At 39.8% G+C, this 19,798-nt stretch overlaps 1 protein-coding gene across 1 annotated transcript; it reads left to right on the top strand.

Annotated features, from left to right (window-relative positions):
• The first annotated feature begins 16,300 nt into the window (after positions 1–16,300).
• LOC104238946 (probable UDP-arabinopyranose mutase 2) lies at positions 16,301–19,258 on the top strand. Its single transcript, XM_009793463.2, has 4 exons — positions 16,301–16,787; positions 17,981–18,231; positions 18,341–18,509; positions 18,664–19,258. The coding sequence occupies exons 1-4, from the start codon at positions 16,464–16,466 to the stop codon at positions 19,009–19,011; spliced, it is 1,092 nt and encodes a 363-aa protein (XP_009791765.1). The 5' UTR covers positions 16,301–16,463; the 3' UTR covers positions 19,012–19,258.
• The last annotated feature ends 540 nt before the right edge of the window (positions 19,259–19,798 follow it).

Below are 19,798 nucleotides of genomic sequence, written 5' to 3'. Positions count from 1 at the left end.
GCCAATGCTTGAGCTTTCATTGCAGTCCAAGTCACATAGATTATGTCAAACTCTGTGAGCAAAATCTGCCACTTCGCCAGTCTTCCTGTCGGTATAGGCTTTTGAAAGATATACTTCAATGGATCCAAGCGTGAAATGAGGTAAGTAGTGTAGGATGACAAATAATGTTTCAATTTCTGTGCCACCCAAGTTAGGGCGCAACATGTCCTTTCCATGTGAGTGTACTTAACCTCATAAGCTGTGAACTTCTTGCTAAGATAGTAGATGGCTTGTTCTTTCCTGCCGGTGACGTCATGCTGCCCCAGTACACAGCCAAATGAATTTTCCAGGACAGTCAAGTAAAGAATCAAAGGTCTCCCTGGTTCTGGTGGTACCAGCATAGGCGGGTTAGACAAATATCCCTTTATTTCGTTGAATGCTTCTTGACACTCATCAGTCCACTTGATCGTAGGGTCCTTCTTCAGCAACTTGAAAATAAGCTCACAAGTTGTCGTGAGCTGAGCAATAAATCTGTTGATATAGTTCAACCTTCCTAACAGACTCATCACTTCAGTCTTGTTCCTCGGAGGGGCAATTCTTGTATGGCTTTGATCTTCGATGGGTCCAACTCGATGCCTCGCCGACTGACTATGAATCCCAACAGTTTTCCGGATGGAACACCAAATGCACACTTGGCGGGGTTAAGCTTGAGGTTGTACCTGCGAAGCCTCTGGAAGAATTTCCTCAAATCCTCGATGTGGTCGGCCTGATGTTTTGATTTTATGATCACATCATCTACATATACCTCAATCTCCTTGTGTATCATATCATGAAACACAGTAGTCATTGCTCTCATATAAGTTGCCCCAGCATTCTTCAACCCAAATGGCATTACCCGGTAGCAATAAGTTCCCCATGGCGTGATGAAGGCTGTCTTTTCCGCATCTTCTTCGTCCATTAGAATCTGATGATACCCGGCATAGCAATCCACAAAAGATCCAATCTCGCGCTTGGCACAATTGTCAATCAGAATGTGGATATTGAGTAGTGGGAAGTTATCCTTCGGACTTGCTTTGTTGAGATTGCGATAATCGACGCACACTCTGATCTTGCCGTCCTTCTTCGGTACAGGCACAACATTAGCCAACCAAATAGGATATCGAGTGACCCGAATAACCTTTGCATCCAACTGCTTTGTAACTTCTTCTTTAATCTTCACACTCATATCAGTTTTGAATTTCCTCAACTTTTGAATGACGGGAGGGAATGCTGGATCAGTGGGCAATCTGTGGACCACTAAATCAGTGCTTAAACCCGACATGTCGTCATATGACCACGCAAAAATATATTTGTAGTCGATGAGTGTTTTGATTAACTCCTACCGGATTTTCGGCTCGAGGTGGACACTTATTTTATTCTCTCGGACATTGTCTATGTCCCCTAAATTGACGGCTTCTGTGTCATTCAGGTTGGGTTTGGGTTTTTCTTCGAAGTGAATTAACTCCTTACTAATTTCTTCGAAGGCTTCATCCTCATCATCGTATTCTGATTCGTAATCACAATCTACTTCTTGAACTAACATTTCAGAATCAGATTGATTTTTAAGACTGGGCTGAGGATTCCTTATGCATACCACGTCATTAGAACCAGCGTAAAAAGAACTGTATAGAAAAGAAAACAAAAGGAAAACCATCAGGAATAATGAAGAAAGGAATATTATATTTTATTGAATGATAAAAGATAACAAGGTTTGCACACTCAAACAGACTGAAAAATGAAATTCGGATTACAACCCTGGAATAATCCATACAAACTTAAAGAAAAATCAAAGCAAACTACCAAGACTCCTTCCGAGTAGGGAGAGGAGTAGCCTTCCAATTATTAAGCTTTGTTGTTGGCCCAACAAATTGCACTTCCGCGTTGCTAGAACCTTCTCCAATTTCCACCATGTTCACACTGTCGAACAACTTCTCAAATCTTTCTATTAACTCATTGTCCGGATCAATCACAGAACTGGGAATTGTTGTCACTGGGCGACTCCTTGTACCGGACTTGACAAATGATCTGGAAAGACGTGGGACTGGCTTTGGAAGGACCCATGTCCTCTGTTTCAATTTCCTGGCTCTTTTTATGTCTGCGGCTGTGGGCTTGAATCCCAGACCAAATGTTCCCAAGTTTTCAGGAAGAGACACAGGTTGTATGATGCCTTGCAGATCTGACCCCAAACCCTTTCCTAGTACAAAAACCATTCTTCAGCATTTCATACGCTACCATGACTGATGCGGCGGTTATCTTCGGATTTGGGATACACTTCCCTTCTGGAACTTTCTCGACTGACATTGCGTCAAAAACTTGGTAGACCCATGGTCCCTTGTCATCTTCCACTTCAATGAATGGCACAATGGTGCTGCTGTGAGCACACAAATTATCTTCGCCGTGCATAACTATTTCCTGTCTATCCCATTCAAACTTGACCATCTGATGGAGTGTTGATGGTACTGCTTTAGCGGCATAGATCCATGGTCGTCCTACTAGCAAATTGTAGGAAACAGCTATATCCAGCACTTGGAATTCCATTGTGAATTCTACTGGACCTATAGTCAGCTCCAACATTATGTCGCCGACTAAGTCTTTGCCTCCGCCGTCAAATCCTCGCACACAGATACTGTTCTTATGGATCCTCTCATCTTCTACTTTCAGCTTGCTTAGAGTGGAGAGTGGACAGATGTTCTCACTTGAACCATTGTCAACCAGTACCCGGGTAACCATAGAATCCTCGCATTTTACTGTCAGGTAAAGGGCTTTGTTGTTCTCAGTACCCTCTATGGGCAATTCATCATCGGAAAAAGTGACTATGTTTACTTCAAAAATTTTGCTGGCTATCTTTTCCAGATGGTTCATCGAGATCTTGTCGGAAATATGGGCCTCATTCAGGGTTTTCATCAATGATCGGCGGTGCTCATCTGAATGGATTAGTAATGAGAGCAATGAGATCCGAGCGAGCGTTTTCCTCAACTGCTCTACAACATAATAGTCATGCACTTTCATTTTCCTAAAAAATTCCTCTGCCTCTTCTTTAGTTATAGCTTTCTTCACCGGTGTTGGATCATCTTTAGTTCTTCTTAACTCCTCGGGAGTAAAACACCTTCCTGAGCGAGTCAAACCTTGTGCTTCACAAACTTCTTCTTTGATTTCTTTTCCTTTGTAAATCGCGGTCACCCATTCATAATTCCAAGGAACAGCTTTGTTGTTGATCACTGGAAGCTGAGTTACTGGTTTTATAATAACAGGCTCTGTGCGAGCCCCCTTCACGACCACAATAGGTTTACTTGCAACCCCTGGTACTACCACTTTAGCTTTTTCGGGTTTCACTGCAATAATGCTTGACGACCCTTTCTCGGCTACCACAACTAGCTTATTGTCTACCCCTTTCAACTGGACCATTGATTTCCCATTAGTTACCTTTTCCTTTGAGCTGGTTTCACTGGAACGGACCATCATTACCGTCTGCGAGGGCTTCTTGGGATCCCCTCCTTTGTGTATCAACTCAATCATATAGGTCTCATGGTGAGCTGACAGTGGATTCTGATTGATATTTGGTGATTCTGGGGCCTAAACCTCGATCCGATGAGTATCAATAAGCTCTTGCACAGCTGTTTTCAGTTTCCAACATTTCTTTGTATCATGCCCCGGGGCTCCTGAACAGTACTCACAACTCACCGAGTGGTCAAGATTTCTAGGAGGAGGATTTGGCATTTTAGGCTCAATTGGATTCAGCATGCCCAACTGCCTCAACTTGTGGAAAAGACTGGTATATGATTCCCCTAGTAGAGTGAAAGTCTTTTGCTTCTGTAACCTCTCATTCTTGAAGACTTGGTTTGGTCGGAAACCCATTCCGGGGGGATTTCTGTAGGCTCTTGGGGGTGGATATGTGTTTTGTGGAGCTGGGTATGGATTTTGTGGAGCCGGCGCACGCCATTGTGCCTGTGCCGGAGTTTGGGTATAGGTTTGTGCATGATGGACGGAAAAATGGGGATCTGGCGGTGGGTAGTAATGTTGTGGAGGGCTATATGGAGTGTGGGGGTAATTTTGGTGGTAGGGTCGTGGTTGGATATAGTAGGGTGACGGGCCTCTAGATCTGAACCAGGCACCGGACTCAACAGTCGTGACATCTTCTTTCTTCTTCTTCCCAAGTACACCCACAGTGCCGCTTTGAATGGCCTGAGTGGTTGCCTTGATCGCTGAATAACTCATGATTTTATTGGACTTAAGCCCCTCCTCGACCATGCCTCCCATTTTTACAACCTCATTAAAAGACTTGCCAATTGCAGACACCAAATGACCAAAGTAAGTTGGCTCCAAAGCCTGCAAAAAGTAATCAACCATCTCGCTCTCTTTCATTGGGGGATCTACCCTTGTTGCTTGCTCCCTCCACCGGAAACCATATTCTCTAAAGCTTTCACTGTGCTTCTTCTCTAGTTTAGTCAAAGATAGTCGGTCTGGAATGATCTCAAGATTATACTGAAAGTGACAAGCGAATGCTTGTGCCAGATCATCCCATGTGTACCATCTTCCGTGATCTTGGCGGGTGTACCACTCCAATACTGCTCCGCTCAAACTCTGACTGAAGTAAGCCATTAGCAATTCATCCTTTCCTCTGGCTCCCCTCATCTTACTGCAAAAACCTCTCAAATGAGCCATCCGATCACCGTGTCCGTTGTACAAGTCGAATTTGGGCATTTTGAACCCTGCCGGTAGTTGTACATTTGGGAACAAACACAGGTCTTTGTAAGCCACGCTTATTTGACCTCCTAGCCCTCTCATCTCCCTTAAGGATTGTTCTATGCTTTTCATTTTTCTGAACATTTCCTCATGTTCAGGATTTTTGGCTGGTCTCTCAGCTTCTCTTGAGAGATCAGAACGTAGATCGTAGGGGTAGGTTTCGGGAGCTTTGAAGGTGGGTTCCGGGGGATAATACTGGTTGTCCTGAGCTTGGAACACGGGTTCACTCAGGTTTCTATGGAGTGCAGCTGGTGGAGATGCCACAAAGATAGGGGTGGCTGGCGGAGGAGGGTATGGAATTGATTTTGGTGGTGGATCTTGCGGCATATGAGACGTAGTGCCATGGTAGTGTTGATAAATGGGAAAACCTGGATCGGGGGCGGGATGATCCTGAGACTGAGCTAATGGTGGGGTAAAAGCCGGGTTGGCTGGGTAAGACGGCGGTGATTGCCCTTTGGACCAGGCCTGGTACATTTCGGCCATCTGTTGCTTAAGCTTGAGTATTTCCTCTTTCATTTTATTGACGTCCAACTCCTCTACCTCAACACTAGTGTCGACATCCGGGATAGACATGATTTTTGGTATTGGTCCTTTTGATCTGGTTTGGTAATGATAATGTGCCAGTATCCTCTAAATAAATAAACTGCTTGAATTCTCTGGTAAACAACAAACTTGTTAGTTCTTAGAGTTTAACACATATGCAATTACACGTTGGGATGCAATGCACCTAGATAATTAATCATTTTCTATCATGCATTTGCTTCGGTTGCGTGCGTCATTCCGACCTCTCATAATTTTTCCCCTTCTTTTAAGCTTATTTTATTCTATCCTTCTTTATTTCCCCTTTTTCTTTTTAGTGGTGGCCGAATCCTATAGATATTGCCTACGTATCATGTCCCCACATGAATCAGACTGTGCGTAGTTCTGTCAGATAAGTGTTAAAGTAAATAAAATATTTTTAGGATTTTCAGCTTTTATAAAACAGATGCTTCGATCACAAAGACTCAATACTAACAAATTTCAAAAGACTAACAGACTCTGATGCAAAGACAAAATACAGACTCTGAAATTAAACTATCATACTTTAAAGAAATACAGACTCAAACAGAGAGAAAATATAAACCCAACATGCCTTACAGACTCTGACAGAAAAGGAAATACAGACTCAAACTGAAAATCATGAGTACATTAATGCTCCTGGTGTCCGTGGGACATCATTCGGTCTCGCCACGGGCCTATGTGCAAGATCACTTTGAAGTCGGTCCAAGTTGTACATTATTTGTTTAACAAAGGTCATCACCGCTGCAAAGAATGTAGTGCGAGTCATATCCTCACAAATGTGGCACTTCATAACGATGTAGTCAGCGATGTTTCTAATTTCTCTCTCTTATGACGCCCTTTTCTTGTAACAAACGCCCAATCTGCTGGGACCTGGCCTCCAAAGTTTGCTTGGCTGCATAGTTTTGTTCCTGAAGTTGTTGCAAGTCTATTTCTAACTGTGCCAATGTCGTGTAACAGTGTTCCCTTTCAACCTTGAAGTCTTTTGCCTGCTTGATCATTTTGTTTCTCGTGGCGATGACCCTTTTCTTCAACCCCGCGACCTCATCGTCGTACCTTTCTCTCAACTGCTTAACCAGGCATACCCATTCATCTACATTTTGAGCCAATTGTTTTTGAGCCCCGGCTAGTTCACTTTCTGCTTTGTTCAAATAGAAACTATAGTTACTCACTTTCTGCCTTAGGTTAGCTACGAGCTTTTCATCTCTGTTACTTCGGACTGGATTTTCTGCTGCTACTTTCAGTTTCTGAATTTGAGCTCGAAGGACCTCATTTTCTTTGGCTAGCCTTTTCTTTTCACCCTCATCTGTCGCTGCTTGTAAGCCATTCTCGAATTGAAGGTCTTTGACTTGCTTCTCCAGATTTCCTATCGTGGCCATATACTCGTTTTCTTTGGCCAACCAAGCCCATGGTTTTTGCGATGCCTCGACGAATTCCTGAATGTGCGGTTTTTTAGACAGTCTTTCTGATTCGGCCTTTGCAGTGTTCTTCTTTCTATACCAGGCAAGGTAGGCGGGTGAGACCTCTCCTTTAGATAGGTTCCGCACTCGGGTGCTTGCCGTCAAATATTGGCACTCATTCCAAATAGAACGAACTGTTTCTTCGTGAAATTGGCTGTCGGAGCTAATCTCAACCGCGTGGATACTGAGATCTTCATCTAGATGCATCACCTGACACCTTCCTAATTGTCTCATCACTCGATAGGGAGCGTAAGGCTGAATACCTCGAAGACCCATTAGGAGGAAGTAAGTACCTGTGGCGGGTATATACATAATTTCTTCAACAGGAAGCCATCCTAGTGTCCATTCTATTTGTCCCGTAGTGATGGCGCGAAGGCGGGCTGTCCATTCTCCAAACCCCTCCAGTAACTTGAACCCTGAAACCCTTGTATTGAATTCTTCAATGCAGCTTTTCTCTGCGGATCCATAACTCATATACTGAGGGTGGTGGCACAAGTGCTCGACCATCCACATTTGTAGTAGCAAATTGCATCCCTCGAAGAAGTCTGCCCCAGCTTTACAAGCTGTGAGAGCTCGGTATATCTCAGACACTATCATTGGGGCAAGAGTGCTCTTGGCGTTGGTAACCAGGACTTGACGACTCCGGCCACCCGCAAATTGATATTCCCGTCTTTTCGGGGAAATACCACAAGGCCTAAGAATGCTACCATAAAGGCGAAACGCCTATGCTCGTCCCATTTTGTTCGGTTCCCTTTACTGCAAACCCCGCTTTCCGGATCATTGAACCCTCCTACATGCCTGTACTTCTGGTATATAAAATGTAGAGTGGAAAACCCCCCATTCCAACTCGGAGTATGGGATTCCCTTGTTTATCTTTAGCAAATCCATGAATTTGTGAGAGTTAACGGCCCTTGGAGCGATCAGATACTTATGCCTCAAACCTGCAGTACTTTTCATATAACCTGTTATCTTTTCCAAGGTCGGGGTGAGTTCAAAATCCGAGAAGTGAAATACGTTATGGGTCGGGTCCCAGAACGTAACCAAAGCCTTTATGATGTCTCCTCTAGGTCTGGTCTTTAATAACCCGGTAAGACCCCCCAAATGTAGATTGACCTTATCTTGCTCTGACTTGCCCAGATCTTCCCACCACATACGCAACTCTAAAGGGATCTTGTTCATAACTGCTATCGGCAAACTTGGACTCGTGCTCATTCTGCACATTTATTAGGGTGATTAGGCAAAAATCAAGACTCATTTGACGCGAAGACAAAATTGACACACTTTTTCTTTTCCCTTTTTTTTCAAAAAATAAAATCCGGTTTTGCAAATACGGCCTTTCAGCACCTCGAAGACGAAGATTTTAAGGCTGTGTTGGCTAATCAGTGAAAACATTGAAAAATGACCACAGGCGGCTGTTTTTGCAAAAACAACCTTCCGGCACCCTTTTAGGGCCATTCGGCTATTTCTGACAAGAATGGAATCACCCTAACTATTTTCAAATAAAAAGTAAATTTTTTTGTTCTTTCTAATTATTTTTGCAAAAAGGAAGTTGGACCCGATGGGAGTTGCCTATGTATCTCACCCTGTGAGAATCAAACTGGCGTAGTTCGGGCAAATAAAATAGACTATTTTCGAAAACAAAACTCCTTTCTCATTTTTAATTCGTTTTCTCTTTTTTTTCAAAAATTTGGCAGAGTTTCAGCGCTATTTGGACACTGGTTTTTCTTTAAACATGTGATTCACTCTCTTAACCCTCTACACTGATATTTCTTTCCCAAATTCTCTCCTTTCATTCCAAAACCGGTCAACATGCAAATCCGAAGCAATTAAATGCGCAAGTAGCAAGTAAGATGTATCAGGATGGTCTTTTATTTCGAGTGCACCTGTCCTAGACTGACCCAACCCCTGTGTTGAGTCTCCAAAGTCAAAATGCACATGATGCAAACAAACGTTCCTACTAGGGATCCGACATGAGGTACTGTTATACTAGGTTTAAAAACCTAGGTTTATTTGTTCTAAACATGGCTTACCCGAGCGGACAACTCGAGCCGAGAGGGGCTGTGTACTGGTAACCAAAAGATCATCCGGCTTTGCAACTTGTCCGAACCTCGTTCTATTTGGGATTTGACACTAACAGAAAGAAGTCACGACCAGCGTGCACTCCTCAGGAGGGAGAAGAGAGGGGTTTCGTAGCAGTTTATATATACAGTTCAGATAATATCAAAGCGGTAAGAAGCAACATTTAACACATTAGGCCCAAACATGTAAATAAGACCAGATAATAAATAAAGCCAAAATATAACAATTATCCTAAGCTCGAATTCTGAACCCTGAACCAGAGATTCTGGGTTCTGTCCCCAGCAGAGTCGCCAGAGCTGTCACACCTCCTTTTTACCTACACCCGCAAGGGCATAAAAGAGTTTTTCCAATTAAAGGACAATCGAAACGGGATTTATTATTAAAGATTTAGAGTCACCACTTGGGAGATTTATGGTGTCCTGAGTCACCGGTTGAATCCCGAATCGAGGAAAAGATTGACTCTGTATTACAGTCCGCGAACCAGAAATCTGGGTAAGGAATTCTGTTAACCCGTGAGAAGGTGTTAGGCATTCCCAAGTTCCGTGGTTCTAGCACGGTCGCTCAACTATTATATTTGGCTTAAATTATCTGATTTTAACAATTATAAACCTATGTGCAAATTTTAACCTTAACCGCTTTTATTCATTTTTTTATAAAATTGCAACGTCATTAAAACAAGTCTTGAACCACGTCACATAAATGCACCTGTGGTTTTTGGACATACTTTAACATCGTTGGAATTTGGATTTGGGTCACATAAATGCGCACCTGAGTATAGGGAGGTAATGTTAAAATATGCGCCTAAAGAGACTAACGCGTTATTATTTTGGGGAAGACCGTGAAATTCGCTAAACGGCCCGTCCCGAAATCTAAGTATTTTAATATATACAATTATCGAGGGCCCCGCAATCTAGGTGGTTTATTTGGCGAGGCTCATCTCCTTCATTATTTAAAGGGAAAACCTAAGAGCAACTATGATTCTCTACTTTATTTGTCTCTAAAATAAAAGAAAGAGTCCTAGTTAATTATGTATTGAATTATAATACGTTGAACTATGAATTGAATTCTTCCAGCCAAGTCCAAATAATGAATTTGCTTGTGCACGATTGCAGTAACCCGGCATTTCAGCCGCCAGCATTTGGGCTCAAAGTCGTGGATCAGTTCTAGAGCCCAACGTTCTTTTAATCTCCCCTAGGAGACCTTTCTGTGGGTTGGAAATCTTTGGGCTCGTTTTCCACGCATTCAAGCCCAATCTCCATGGTCCAAAAATTGCAGACTTTAACCAAACGAACTTACACTAATACCTCAATCCTTTCCTTCAATATGCAATTAGTGGGCGAATCATAATAACTCACTATCGAAGCTAGAAAAGATGCAACTTCTGAACTACGACTACATGATATCCAGGCTATGGTTATTGACACTGGACAATGAAGTATAAAATATTTCTACTATCTATTATACATGGAATTACTGGTACGAACATAGACATTCTTCCTAACCTTTTAGGCTCCATCATATTCCAGTTTTAACACTTATAGAACAGGGTTCCATACTTGGACTATACTAAAATTGAACCATACTAAAGTCGATTCTATTGAAAGGAATAGGCATAGGTTAATAGTCCATATACACAGTATCTCAAGTATTCCATTAACTTTACATACCACAAATATTCAGATAAGAAAGAAAGAGCAACATGGTTCCTAGAATACACTACTTGGACTAGGAAGAAACAGGCTAAACTAACTACTTTCACATTATGCTACTGGATTCCAAACAAGTTGTTATTGAAGACTGAAGGCCAAAGATCATTCATTCATCAAGCTTCATGTAATTACAACTTTACATATTTTTGTATCTCATCTTCTATGGATTCAAGGGATACCTGGAAATGGCAATACAATGAGAAGAGAAGGAGGTCAGCAACAGGCTAGTAGCAGTCAATACAACAGCAATGCACCAGCAGCAGCGACTCAATCAATACTCCAGAAAAACCCAGAAAGATTGTAAACCAACAACAACAACAAATACAAACAAACAGACTCAACCAACCTTGTATTAAACCCAAAACTGAACCAGTAGACCACTGAACCACTTAAGCAATCAAAAGGAATGAGAATCACTGTCCAGAAGTCGAATTACACCTACGGATGCAATGAAACAGTATCTTTCTTTTGTTTTTCTGTTCTTAAACTCTCCAGCACTCTCTAAAAGAAACTGATTGTTTAAAACTCTCAAAAAACTGGCCTCAACTCTCCTCAAAGATTGTTTTAAATTTAACCTCTGAAAAATGATCCTCAAAACTGCTCTCTAAGACTGATTAGAGAGGAACCAAAAGCACAACCTCTCTCAAACTCCTAAGGTCTCAAAATTCAGAACCTTTTGAACTCTTTTCACTCTTTAAAAAACTGATCAAAGACTGATCTCCCTTCTCTTAGGTTGGTATCTCTCTTAGAAAGTTTTCTTCCTTTCAATCTCCTAAGCTCTCCAACTTCTTCTCTCATCCCTTTTTTTTCCTCTCTATGTGTTCTATTTAAAGATCAAACTTACTCCCTTTTTTTATTCAGACTTTTCTTTACAGATTGTATCCTCCCTTACTATGTGTACCCCTTTCTTTTATCATTACCCCCATGTTATCTATTTTCCAACTCCTAAAAGCATTTAACTATTAAGAAAATATTTCCTCCCATCACCCCCTATGATTTTCCCACTCAAAAAAACCAAGACAGAAGTGTCAGTTACCCCATTACATCCCAATTTCATTATTTTATTCCCCTAGTTATGGGCAGCATGGTTTTCTAAATTAAAAAGTGCCCTGACAACCCATGCTATCATGTTACCCTCAGTTCAACTTTTCAAATTAAAGCCCCCTTGAATCTCTACCTTAAGTTTTGATTGATTGTAACTCAATTCAACAACGAATATGAATTAAAAAACCTACTGATTCAGGTAGCAAAACTCAAAACTAACAATAAACCCCTGAAGCTGAGAATATACGGATCAGAAAATAAAGCAACCAACGTCAAATAACTTGAAGAGAACAACTAACTACAAACATGAATTAGCTACAAGAAAACGGAGTAATGGACGAAACTATTTAATCGATTCGATAGTTTATAACATATGCTAATCAACAAAGCAAACTGGACCAAGAAAAGGGTCCGAAAGAGGAGGAAGAAAATACTTGACAAAAGACGAATTACAACAAAAATTAATCGGAAGACAACAAGCGAAAAAGAATAAATGAAAAGAATACCTTGGAATTTCAGACCATTCGAATCCGTCCTACTCGAAGCTTCAACTTGATTTTGAAGCCGAAATGGACCTTAATCGAGTGTTCTCGACTGAGAACACACGACTAAGGTCGATTACGACCTTAGTTTTTTTACTGCGTATCGATCCCCTGGCTTGGTTCTTTTAGGGTTCGTCCAATCGATTTCAAATTCGAAGGAATCCAACTTGATTCGAAGGAAAATGGTATTGGATTAGGGACGAAGGAGGTCTAGTGGTGGTATGGTGTTAATTTGGGACGGATTGGGTAAGTTTAAGGTTTGAGGTCTTGTCTTCGATCTAAGATTCGAAGCAGTCGGCCATGATTCGAGGGTGATGGTTAGAGGGGTTAGGTTGGGGAGGTCGAGGGGAAGCTGGGGTGTGAATTTGGTGGCCATTGGAGTACCGGCCGCCGGGTTTTGGGCGGTGGAGTAGGCCGGCGGCAGCTAGGGTTTTGGGGGAGGGATTTCCGGTCTCTGAAGAGACGATTGGAACGGGGGGGGGGTTTGGGAATGGAGTCGGGTTTAAAGGTATGGGGGGTGTGACATATTAAAATCAAAGACTTAATCTGGACCGTTGGATGGATGGAAACCAATAGTCCCGATTGAGTCGCTTAACAAAACGGGGCCGTTTGGTTTAGGGCTGGGGACTGGGTCAGGTTGGATTGGGTACAGGGGTGTTTGAATTGGGCTGTAAGGATTTGGGCCTTGGGGATTTAAATTAGTTTTGGCCCAATTCTGATTTTCTTTTCTTTTATTAATTATTTTCTTCCTAAATTGTCTAAAAAAAAATTAAAACCAAAATCCCAACTCAAATTATAAAACCAAAATTGACTTAAAATACTAATCCACTTCAAATAATATTTATCACAAGTAATTAAATACTAAAAATAAAACAATCACACAATTTGACATTAAACACTTTAAAAATGTAAAGTACGTTATTTTTTGTGCATTTTTCATTTTTTGTAAAAATAACATTTTACTAAATTAACCAAAAATGCAAAATCAAATCCTAAGTGCAGATGCTATATTTTGGTATTTTTAATTTAAAATTAAATATGCAGACAATCAAGAAAATTGCACAGTAATTCCTAGAATAACACATAATTAAAGAAAAGGCCTAATTTGAGAATTCTTTTGGAGTAATTCATAAGAGGCAAAAATCACGTGCTCACATGAATAATCATGTTGATCATTTTACCGTTGATAGAAATGCATCCACTTCTGCCATAAGTAGTCCTATACCTGAAGATACACAATCCTCAATTACAAGTACATCACCAAATTCTCCAAATTCTTCAAGCCTACATAACCATGACTCACAACAGAACCCAGAATCAGACAACATAGCTCATACTCATAGTCCTATAGCTGGAAATCATTCAGAAACACAGGTATCACCCTTTGAGCAAATACATCATATGAGACATGATAATAACCACCCTAATCCTACACAACATAGGAGATCATGCAGAACACTTATCACTCTTTATCATCTTAAAGACTATGTGTGTACACTACCAAACCTACAACTACATCACCATTCAAATAATGGTATAAGCCCTAAACATCAACCAGTCCATTCCCCATCCACATCACTCACTGTCCCTTTTACCAACAATTAGTTTGTGTCTTTCAATGCTTTAAGCCATGATAGTCAGCAGTTGGTAAAGACTATTTCACGTGAGTGTGAACCAAACTCTTATGAGGAGGTAGCTATGAATCCTGCCTAGCAGGCAACAATGACACAAGAGTTTGACGCTTTATATACTAATCATACTTGGGATTTAGTCAATTTGCCTGCAGGAAAGAGAGCTATAGGGTGCAGATGGGTATACAAAATCAAACACAAAGTAAATGAAAGTATGAAAAGATACAAGGCAAGGCTTGTGGTAAAAGGTTACACTCAGGAAGCTGAAGTTGATTACACAAAAACTTTTTCTCCAGTGGTGAAGATGACTACTATTAGGACCTTAATCAGCATTGCAGTAAAGAGAGGGCGGGATTTCTATCAACTGGATATGAACAATGCTTTCCTCCATGGAGATCTATATGAGGAAGTGTATATGGATGTCCTACAACGTTTGGTGATGGAGGATACATCACTTGTGTGCAAACTAAGGAAGTCCTTAGATGGCCTTAAACAAGCTAGTAGGCAATGGTATGACAAGCTGGCAGATTCTTTGCATTCTAGGGGGTCCAGGCACTAAGCAAATGACTATTCTTTATTCTATAAAAAACAAGGTGATCAATCAGTTTCTATGACAATATATGTTGATGATGTGATCCTTACTAGGACTGACCTTGAAGAAATCACAGCACTAAAGGCATTTTTGCACAATCAGTTTAGAATAAAAGACTTAGGCAAGCTGCACTATTTCTTGGGCCTGGAGATGCTTTACAAAAATGATGGAGTACTGATTTCTCCGAGAAAATTCACCATTGATCTATTAAAAGAATATGACAGATTGGGTTATTTTCCTGTTTCGTCTCCACTTGATTCATCAACCAAACTCAAAATTGAAGAAGGTACTTTAGTGGCTAATCCATCATATTATAGGAAGCTAATTGGGAAGCTCAACTTCCTCACAAACACAAGACTAGACATTGCCTACAGTGTGCAACACTTAAGTCAGTTCATGCAAACACCAAGAGAACCTCATCTCAAGGCTGCTATGCATGTCCTTAGATACCTGAAGGCTGATCCTACCTTAAAGATTTTTATATCTAATGATCCTTCCTATGAAGTCATAGCTTACTGTGATTCAGATTGGGTATCTTGTACTCCTTGGAGGCAGTTTAATTAGTTAGAAATCAAAAAAGCAAACCACTGTCTCATTGTCCTCTACAGAAGTAGAATATAGGTCCTTAAGGAAGGTGGTTGATGAGTTGGTGTGGGTCAAATGATTATTAGAAGAACTAACAGTCTCATGTAATGCCCCCATCCCAATTTTCTATAATAGTAAAGCTGATGTGCACATTTCTAGGAATCCTATGTTCCACGAAAGAACAAAACATATAGAAGTAGATTGTCACTTTGTGAGAGACAATCTGCATGATGGCTTGATTACACTTCATCACATTTCTACTCACAACCAACTGGCAGACATCTTAACAAAAGCACTTACAAGGGTCAAGCATTATGATCTTCTTGGCAAGTTTTCTGTGAATTTATCACCTCCGACTTGAGGGGAGGTATTGAGCTTATTGAATATTGTCAAGTGTAGTAGTATAGTTGGTGTTATTTATGTTATATTGATGTTAGCTAGTTGTTAAACTTAGAAAGTTAGTAGTTAAGTTAGTTACAGGGGTATTTTAGTCATTAGCAATTTACTCTTTCTTTCTCACGTGTATAAGACTCATTTATGCTGAATAGAATAACACAATATTTTTTCCCAATTTCTTTTTCTGTCGAGAAGCTTTTCTCACGATGAGAGCTCAAGCTCAACCTCTTTCAATGGAGGTTGATTCATTCTGTAAACTTCAATCTCGACATACTTATTACTCCATAAAATTTTGCCCTTTTACTTTTAAAAAAAAATTAACTTCAAATCTCCAGCCTATTAACCTACTTTGTCTTGGTCTATTTTTTTAAGAATCAGTTTGTGTTGTTCTTTTGATCCAAATCTCCAAATCTTGTTCGCTTTTGTGTCTCTCCATCATTTTGTATTTTTGCTAATGATTGTTAACCTTTTTCTTCAAATTTTGCTTTGGTTTCTAAGCTACATACTTGAAATACATTAGTAGAAACAAGTTTTCTTAAATTATTTTTATGCAAAATTCTTGATAAATTTAATTTTTAGTGAGGGCATTTAGTAAATTTATCCGTCACAATACAGTACGATATAGTCAAATTAAATAACCAAAATATTATTTAACCACAATAAATGATATAATCTATCTACATAGTATATCCATCAAACGATACAATACAATACATTACTTGATAAAACAATAGGTAATAATGATCTAAACAGAGTGAAGTGCTTTCTATATATATATATATATAAATTTTGGATAAACTAAACTCTAGTATTTTGTGAACTAAAAATGACTTTAGTTTGAATTTTTGAAAAGATGTTTGAAAAAAGAAAAACAACAATACTTCGTATTCTTTTGTCGGTAAAAGATTGTAATATTCTCTTACCGGTTACACGTTTCTAAGGTAAGACGCTAAAATCTCGCCGAAGTATTAGCATACATACATCGAAGTCAAACTATAGTACAACTTGCTTCTTTGCTTCTTTCTATATAACCACAACACATCTCCCCAATTTCTTTGTTAGAACCGTTTCTTTTCTCTCATTCTTTCTTCAGATCCAAAGGTACAATGGCAGGAGGATCAATGGCCCCAACACCATTGTTGAAAGATGAGCTAGATATAGTCATACCAACAATTAGAAATCTTGATTTCTTGGAGATGTGGAGACCCTTTTTTCAGCCATACCATTTAATTATTGTACAAGATGGTGACCCTTCTAAGATCATTAAAGTACCTGAAGGATTTGATTATGAGCTTTATAATAGGAATGATATTAACAGGATTCTTGGTCCTAAAGCCTCTTGTATCTCTTTTAAGGATTCTGCTTGTAGGTGTTTTGGTTATATGGTTTCTAAGAAGAAGTATATCTACACCATCGATGATGATTGCTTTGTGAGTATTTTCTGATTTTTTTTACCTCTTTTTTGTGATTATATTCAGTTTTATTTTGTGGGTGTCTAGAAAAATTGGATCTTGGTGAATTTTTAGGGGTTTAAGTGTCAATTTTGTGTTTTGTTTGGTACTCACTTGGGGTTTTGTCTAGGGTTTTGAAAGGGTAAAGGTGATAAATTTCTCTTAGCAGCTTTATAATTTATATGGATCTCTTTAATTAAGTTAGATTTGGGTATTCTTTATATGGACCTTTGAGTTTCAATTAATAATCTGGTGATCTGCAGCTATACGAGGTATACAGATCCTTTGATGGCATAAATCTCTTAAGTTGGTCAACTTTCCTGTGGTTATAGTTTTAAGCTAATCTAAGTTTATGGATTTATTTTTATGAAGTTAATTGGGCTGACATTGTTAATTTAAGTGGTGTATATTACAATTTTGCACCATTAGGTCTCAGTTTTTCTTTTTCTTGTATTGTTTTATAAATAAGCCGAGTTGTCTTTTGGAAACAACCTCTCTACCCGGGTACCCTTCCTAGACTCACACGTAGGATTATACTTTGTTTTTGTTGTTGTTGTATTATTGTAGTTGTATATATTTATAAATAAAGTACCAACTGAAGCTTGATGCATTTGAGCCAGATCTTGTAGTAGCTTCCCTCCCTGTTTTGGTACATGACCTATTGGCTGGCATGAGGTTTTATTTGTTTTCTATTGTCTGTAGCAACCTTTAGTATCATTATGCTACACCACTTCATGTTACTTTCTTTTAGAGTTGAATGCTTTCATGTGCTATCTTTGTTTGTTGATTGACTTGGTCCCATGGCAATGATGAAATCCATTTTTAAATAATGACTTCATATCTGAGGGCTGCTTTACTAGTAATGAAGACGCCTTTCATCTTAGCCCATATATTTGGAAATTTTGTCACACTTTTGACAAATTTATCCAATCATTGCATGCTTCTTTAAGGGGAAAATCCTACTACATGTCCATATTATCTGTCTTTTCAGGTTTTTGCATACCCCTTAAGAAACACTTCGTCAAAATTACCCTTTAACTCTCTTAGACCTTCGTCAAATATTTCGAAACAAATTGTGATTTTGATTGTTTTACTCCAATGCCTTGGTCTATAGTTGATCTTGATAGTTGTTTGATTACACGCTGAACTCTTGTTGCACTGATGATGCACAGGTTGCCAAAGACCCATCTGGCAAAGACATCAATGCACTTGAGCAACACATTAAGAACCTCCTATGTCCTTCCACTCCACATTTCTTCAACACTCTCTATGATCCATACAGAGAAGGTGCAGATTTTGTTCGAGGCTACCCTTTCAGTATGCGCGAGGGTGCTCCCACGGCTGTATCTCATGGTCTTTGGCTCAACATCCCTGACTATGATGCACCTACTCAACTTGTTAAGCCACGTGAGAGGAACACGAGGCATGAATATTTTCCATACGCCAAATTATAGAACTTATTGAATTGGTCGTTGTTGTAACTTAGAAAGCTTTCTTTATCTAATTAGCATTCTTATTATTACCTTTTGCAGATATGTTGATGCGGTCATGACAATTCCAAAAGGCACTCTGTTCCCCATGTGTGGAATGAATTTGGCATTCGACCGTGAGCTTATTGGACCTGCAATGTACTTTGGGCTCATGGGTGATGGTCAGCCCATTGGTCGTTATGACGATATGTGGGCCGGTTGGTGTACCAAGGTAATTATCTTTTCTTTCTGCAATTATGTTAACTTGCTAAGATGGAAAACTGGTTAGTCAGTAAATCCCAAGATTACCTTATGATGGCTTTTTTTTTTGGTTGAAGCAATTTGGTTGAATGAAAGAATCCTAACATAGAATATGTGTTTTGTAGGTGATATGTGACCATTTGGGACTGGGTATCAAGACTGGTCTACCCTACATATGGCACAGCAAAGCGAGCAATCCTTTTGTTAACCTTAAAAAGGAGTACAAAGGCATCTACTGGCAAGAAGAGATCATTCCATTTTTCCAGTCTGCAACTCTTCCTAAAGATTGCACAAGTGTTCAGCAGTGCTATATCGAACTGTCAAAACAGGTCAAGGACAAACTTTCCAAGGTAGATCCTTATTTCACCAAGCTAGCGGATGCCATGGTTACGTGGATTGAAGCCTGGGATGAGCTCAACCCCACTGGCGAAGGCTTGACTAAGCTATCCATCTCAAATGGCCCGGCAAAGTAGAGGTTCCATTTAGCTTATGGTCCTCTTTGTTTTATTGCGTTGAGTTGAGCTGGTTACAGTTTTTATCTATCTATTTTACTTGTTTAATTTTGATCTAGGATTCACTTTTATGTAGACTCTAGGCTCTAGCTTTTTGCTACCCTTGCAGAGGTTGTATTATTATTTATTTGTTGAATTTAATTCCAGACTTGAGAGTTCAGAATATTCATATTTATTCCTTTGAGTGAAAAAGTTTTTATGCCCTCTAGCTTTTTGGTATCTCCATTGTGCTACCTACTTTGTTCACTGGACGAGTTCAGTTATTGAAATATGCGTGTTTTTATGCTAAGTGCTGGGCTTGTACGATGCTGATAAATTGCAGCCTATAAACTGAAGCAGCTGCAGGATGCAACATATCGGTAACTAGCCATCCTATTATCTATTGCGGTGGCTATCAACCTACTGTGTTGTTCCTGTATTATTCAGACTTGGGACTGGTTTCTTGAGGTTGGTTATGTTTCTATGAAATTCACATAGAAGCGCTGAGTGAAACACACACACACACACACAGGTCTCAATATTACGAATTAGAGGGGTGGAGATTTTATGCGTGTTCTCATTATGAGTGAATGAGATTGGATGATTCTGAATAATTGTAATTTAGCAGGGCTCCAACCTCAACTCTTTTTATGATAATTGGATTGAAATTTGACCAGTACAACGCCTCAATTTCCTTATTTTGATGAATTCCTACCTTCCTTTGCGAACTTAACCCCAAAAATAGGGGTTCAATTTAAGCCCAAACCCA

This window comes from Nicotiana sylvestris, chromosome 4 (genome assembly GCF_000393655.2).
Source record: "Nicotiana sylvestris chromosome 4, ASM39365v2, whole genome shotgun sequence".
Classification (NCBI taxonomy): Eukaryota; Viridiplantae; Streptophyta; class Magnoliopsida; order Solanales; family Solanaceae; genus Nicotiana; species Nicotiana sylvestris.
This window is presented reverse-complemented; position numbering and strand designations above follow the sequence as displayed.

Excerpts from the sequence above, each read along its gene's own strand:
- LOC104238946 (XM_009793463.2), top strand. The coding sequence starts at position 16,464 with ATGGCAGGAGGATCAATGGCCCCAACACCATTGTTGAAAGATGAGCTA. Across the intron at positions 16,788-17,980 it reads CCATCGATGATGATTGCTTT|GTTGCCAAAGACCCATCTGG; the intron begins GTGAGTATTTTC and ends GATGATGCACAG. Across the intron at positions 18,510-18,663 it reads GGGCCGGTTGGTGTACCAAG|GTGATATGTGACCATTTGGG; the intron begins GTAATTATCTTT and ends TGTGTTTTGTAG.